The sequence below is a fragment of the Siphateles boraxobius genome, unplaced genomic scaffold, assembly GCF_051911475.1.
Source record: "Siphateles boraxobius isolate OS27281-9 unplaced genomic scaffold, OSU_SipBor_1 102, whole genome shotgun sequence".
Classification (NCBI taxonomy): Eukaryota; Metazoa; Chordata; class Actinopteri; order Cypriniformes; family Leuciscidae; genus Siphateles; species Siphateles boraxobius.
Window position 1 is genome coordinate 1,286,501 of NW_027508703.1, and position 6,000 is coordinate 1,292,500.

Sequence of the window (6,000 nt, forward strand, 5' to 3'; positions counted from 1 at the left end):
TACTCTCACAGCCTCAGTATCAGGTACTGTCACAGCCTCAGTATCAGGTACTGTCACAGCTATCAGGTACTGTCACAGTCTCAGTATCAGGTACTCTCACAGCCTCAGTATCAGGTACTCTCACAGCCTCAGTATCAGGTACTCTCACAGCTACAGTATCAGGTACTCTCACAGCTGCAGTATCAGGTACTCTCACAGCCTCACTCTCAGGTACTGTCACAGCCGCAGTATCAGGGACTCTCACAGCCTCACTCTCAGGTACTCTCACAGCCTCACTCTCAGGTACTGTCACAGCCTCACTCTCAGGTATTGTCACAGCCGCAGTATCAGGGACTGTCACAGCCTCACTCTCAGGTACTCTCACAGCCTCACTCTCAGGTACTGTCACAGCCGCAGTATCAGGTACTCTCACAGCCTCACTCTCAGGTACTGTCTCAGCCGCAGTATCAGGTACTCTCACAGCCTCAGTATCAGGTACTGTCACAGCCTCAGTATCAGGTACTCTCACAGCCTCAGTATCAGGTACTCTCACAGCCTCAGTATCAGGTACTCTCACAGCTGCAGTATCAGGTACTCTCACAGCTGCAGTATCAGGTACTCTCACAGCCTCACTCTCAGGTACTCTCACAGCCTCACTCTCAGGTACTGTCACAGCCGCAGTATCAGGGACTCTCACAGCCTCACTCTCAGGTACTCTCACAGCCTCACTCTCAGGTATTGTCACAGCCTCACTCTCAGGTATTGTCACAGCCTCACTCTCAGGTACTCTCACAGCCTCACTCTCAGGTACTCTCACAGCCTCACTCTCAGGTACTCTCACAGCCTCAGTATCAGGTTCTGCCACAGCCTCAGTATCAGGTACTCTCACAGCCTCAGTATCAGGTACTCTCACAGCCGCAGTATCAGGTACTCTCACAGCCTCTGTATCAGGTACTGTCACAGCCTCAGTATCAGGTACTCTCACAGCCTCTGTATCAGGTACTGTCACAGCCGCAGTATCAGGTACTCTCACAGCCTCTGTATCAGGTACTGTCACAGCCGCAGTATCAGGTACTCTCACAGCCTCACTCTCAGGTACTCTCACAGCCTCAGTATCAGGTACTGCCACAGCCTCAGTATCAGGTACTCTCACAGCCTCAGTATCAGGTACTCTCACAGCCTCAGTATCAGGTACTCTCACAGCCTCAGTATCAGGTACTCTCACAGCCGCAGTATCAGGTACTCTCACAGCCGCAGTATCAGGTACTCTCACAGCCTCTGTATCAGGTACTGTCACAGCCTCAGTATCAGGTACTCTCACAGCCTCACTCTCAGGTACTGTCACAGCCTCAGTATCAGGTACTCTCACAGCCTCACTCTCAGGTACTGTCTCAGCCGCAGTATCAGGTACTCTCACAGCCTCAGTATCAGGTACTGTCACAGCCTCAGTATCAGGTACTCTCACAGCCTCAGTATCAGGTACTCTCACAGCCTCAGTATCAGGTACTCTCACAGCTGCAGTATCAGGTACTCTCACAGCTGCAGTATCAGGTACTCTCACAGCCTCACTCTCAGGTACTCTCACAGCCTCACTCTCAGGTACTGTCACAGCCGCAGTATCAGGGACTCTCACAGCCTCACTCTCAGGTACTCTCACAGCCTCACTCTCAGGTATTGTCACAGCCTCACTCTCAGGTATTGTCACAGCCTCACTCTCAGGTACTCTCACAGCCTCACTCTCAGGTACTCTCACAGCCTCACTCTCAGGTACTCTCACAGCCTCAGTATCAGGTTCTGCCACAGCCTCAGTATCAGGTACTCTCACAGCCTCAGTATCAGGTACTCTCACAGCCTCAGTATCAGGTACTCTCACAGCCGCAGTATCAGGTACTCTCACAGCCTCTGTATCAGGTACTGTCACAGCCTCAGTATCAGGTACTCTCACAGCCTCTGTATCAGGTACTGTCACAGCCGCAGTATCAGGTACTCTCACAGCCTCTGTATCAGGTACTGTCACAGCCGCAGTATCAGGTACTCTCACAGCCTCACTCTCAGGTACTCTCACAGCCTCAGTATCAGGTACTGCCACAGCCTCAGTATCAGGTACTCTCACAGCCTCAGTATCAGGTACTCTCACAGCCTCAGTATCAGGTACTCTCACAGCCTCAGTATCAGGTACTCTCACAGCCGCAGTATCAGGTACTCTCACAGCCGCAGTATCAGGTACTCTCACAGCCTCTGTATCAGGTACTGTCACAGCCTCAGTATCAGGTACTCTCACAGCCTCACTCTCAGGTACTGTCACAGCCTCAGTATCAGGTACTCTCACAGCCTCACTCTCAGGTACTGTCACAGCCGCAGTATCAGGTACTGTCACAGCCTCAGTATCAGGTACTCTCACAGCCTCACTCTCAGGTACTGTCACAGCCTCAGTATCAGGTACTCTCACAGCCTCACTCTCAGGTACTGTCACAGCCTCAGTATCAGGTACTCTCACAGCCTCAGTATCAGGTACTCTCACAGCCTCAGTATCAGGTACTGCCACAGCCTCAGTATCAGGTACTCTCACAGCCTCAGTATCAGGTACTCTCACAGCTTCAGTATCAGGTACTGCCACAGCTTCAGTATCAGGTACTGCCACAGCCTCAGTATCAGGTACTCTCACAGCCTCAGTATCAGGTACTCTCACAGCCTCAGTATCAGGTACTCTCACAGCCTCAGTATCAGGTACTCTCACAGCCTCAGTATCAGGTACTCTCACAGCCTCAGTATCAGGTACTCTCACAGCCTCAGTATCAGGTACTCTCACAGGCTCAGTATCAGGTACTCTCACAGCCTCACTCTCAGGTACTGTCACAGCCTCAGTATCAGGTACTCTCACAGCCTCAGTATCAGGTACTTCCACAGCCTCAGTATCAGGTACTGCCACAGCCTCAGTATCAGGTACTCTCACAGCCTCACTCTCATGTACTGTCACAGCCTCAGTATCAGGTACTCTCACAGCCTCAGTATCAGGTACCGTCACAGCCTCAGTATCAGGTACTCTCACAGCCTCTGTATCAGGTACTCTCACAGCCTCACTCTCAGGTACTGTCACAGCCTCAGTATCAGGTACTCTCACAGCCTCAGTATCAGGTACTGCCACAGCCTCAGTATCAGGTACTTCCACAGCCTCAGTATCAGGTACTCTCACAGCCTCAGTATCAGGTACTCTCACAGCCTCTGTATCAGGTACTCTCACAGCCTCACTCTCATGTACTGTCACAGCCTCAGTATCAGATACTCTCACAGCCTCAGTATCAGGTACCGTCACAGCCTCAGTATCAGGTACTCTCACAGCCTCAGTATCAGGTACTGCCACAGCCTCAGTATCAGGTACTTCCACAGCCTCAGTATCAGGTACTCTCACAGCCTCAGTATCAGGTACTGTCACAGCCTCAGTATCAGGTACTCTCACAGCCTCAGTATCAGGTACTGCCACAGCCTCAGTATCAGGTACTTCCACAGCCTCAGTATCAGGTACTCTCACAGCCTCAGTATCAGGTACTGTCACAGCCTCAGTATCAGGTACTCTCACAGCCTCAGTATCAGGTACTGCCACAGCCTCAGTATCAGGTACTTCCACAGCCTCAGTATCAGGTACTCTCACAGCCTCAGTATCAGGTACTGCCACAGCCTCAGTATCAGGTACTCTCACAGCCTCACTCTCATGTACTGTCACAGCCTCAGTATCAGGTACTCTCACAGCCTCACTCTCATGTACCGTCACAGCCTCAGTATCAGGTACTCTCACAGCCTCAGTATCAGGTACTCTCACAGCCGCAGTATCAGGTACTCTCACAGCCTCAGTATCAGGTACTGTCACAGCCTCAGTATCAGGTACTGTCACAGCTATCAGGTACTGTCACAATCTCAGTATCAGGTACTCTCACAGCCTCAGTATCAGGTACTCTCACAGCCTCAGTATCAGGTACTCTCACAGCTACAGTATCAGGTACTCTCACAGCTGCAGTATCAGGTACTCTCACAGCCTCACTCTCAGGTACTCTCACAGCCTCACTCTCAGGTACTGTCACAGCCGCAGTATCAGGGACTCTCACAGCCTCACTCTCAGATACTCTCACAGCCTCACTCTCAGGTACTGTCACAGCCTCACTCTCAGGTATTGTCACAGCCGCAGTATCAGGGACTGTCACAGCCTCACTCTCAGGTACTCTCACAGCCTCACTCTCAGGTACTGTCACAGCCGCAGTATCAGGTACTCTCACAGCCTCACTCTCAGGTACTGTCTCAGCCGCAGTATCAGGTACTCTCACAGCCTCAGTATCAGGTACTGTCACAGCCTCAGTATCAGGTACTCTCACAGCCTCAGTATCAGGTACTCTCACAGCCTCAGTATCAGGTACTCTCACAGCTGCAGTATCAGGTACTCTCACAGCTGCAGTATCAGGTACTCTCACAGCCTCACTCTCAGGTACTCTCACAGCCTCACTCTCAGGTACTGTCACAGCCGCAGTATCAGGGACTCTCACAGCCTCACTCTCAGGTACTCTCACAGCCTCACTCTCAGGTATTGTCACAGCCTCACTCTCAGGTATTGTCACAGCCTCACTCTCAGGTACTCTCACAGCCTCACTCTCAGGTACTCTCACAGCCTCACTCTCAGGTACTCTCACAGCCTCAGTATCAGGTTCTGCCACAGCCTCAGTATCAGGTACTCTCACAGCCTCAGTATCAGGTACTCTCACAGCCGCAGTATCAGGTACTCTCACAGCCTCTGTATCAGGTACTGTCACAGCCTCAGTATCAGGTACTCTCACAGCCTCTGTATCAGGTACTGTCACAGCCGCAGTATCAGGTACTCTCACAGCCTCTGTATCAGGTACTGTCACAGCCGCAGTATCAGGTACTCTCACAGCCTCACTCTCAGGTACTCTCACAGCCTCAGTATCAGGTACTGCCACAGCCTCACTCTCAGGTACTGTCACAGCCTCAGTATCAGGTACTCTCACAGCCTCACTCTCAGGTACTGTCACAGCCTCAGTAGCAGGTACTCTCACAGCCTCACTCTCAGGTACTGTCACAGCCTCAGTATCTGGTACTCTCACAGCCTCAGTATCAGGTACTCTCACAGCCGCAGTATCAGGTACTGCCACAGCCTCAGTATCAGGTACTCTCACAGCCTCACTCTCATGTACTGTCACAGCCTCAGTATCAGGTACTCTCACAGCCTCACTCTCAGGTACTCTCACAGCCTCAGTATCAGGTACTCTCACAGCCTCACTCTCAGGTACTGTCACAGCCTCAGTATCAGGTACTCTCACAGCCTCACTCTCAGGTACTGTCACAGCCTCAGTATCAGGTACTCTCACAGCCTCACTCTCAGGTACTGTCACAGCCTCAGTATCTGGTACTCTCACAGCCTCAGTATCAGGTACTCTCACAGCCGCAGTATCAGGTACTGCCACAGCCTCAGTATCAGGTACTCTCACAGCCTCACTCTCATGTACTGTCACAGCCTCAGTATCAGGTACTCTCACAGCCTCAGTATCAGGTACTGTCACAGCCTCAGTATCAGGTACTCTCACAGCTGCAGTATCAGGTACTCTCACAGCCGCAGTATCAGGTACTCTCACAGCTGCAGTATCAGGTACTCTCACAGCCGCAGTATCAGGTACTCTCACAGCCGCAGTATCAGGTACTCTCACAGCCTCAGTATCAGGTACTCTCACAGCCGCAGTATCAGGTACTCTCACAGCCGCAGTATCAGGTACTCTCACAGCCGCAGTATCAGGTACTCTCACAGCCTCACTCTCAGGTACTCAGGGGACGTCAATGTGTCGGATGTTTGGGTTATTCTCTCGTTGTTTCATCAGCTCTCCTTCTCTGAGTGGCTCTCAGCTGAGCTGCAGGTCCAACGGAGCCGAGATGCCCTGACAGATGCAGAGAGGTACAGCAGTGCACATACACAACATAACAAAACACAACATCCACAACACAACCACAGAATCCACAACACAC

At 51.7% G+C, this 6,000-nt stretch overlaps 1 protein-coding gene across 5 annotated transcripts in view; it reads left to right on the forward strand.

The window, feature by feature from the left end:
- fanca (FA complementation group A) overlaps positions 1-6,000 on the forward strand; it is an 89,509-nt gene that overhangs the window by 49,518 nt on the left and 33,991 nt on the right. For all 5 annotated transcript variants that reach the window (XM_077245543.1, XM_077245541.1, XM_077245544.1 and 2 more), the window contains one exon: positions 5,856-5,929. In XM_077245543.1, coding sequence (XP_077101658.1) covers positions 5,856-5,929 — 74 coding nt within the window. The remainder of the gene's footprint in view (positions 1-5,855; positions 5,930-6,000) is intronic.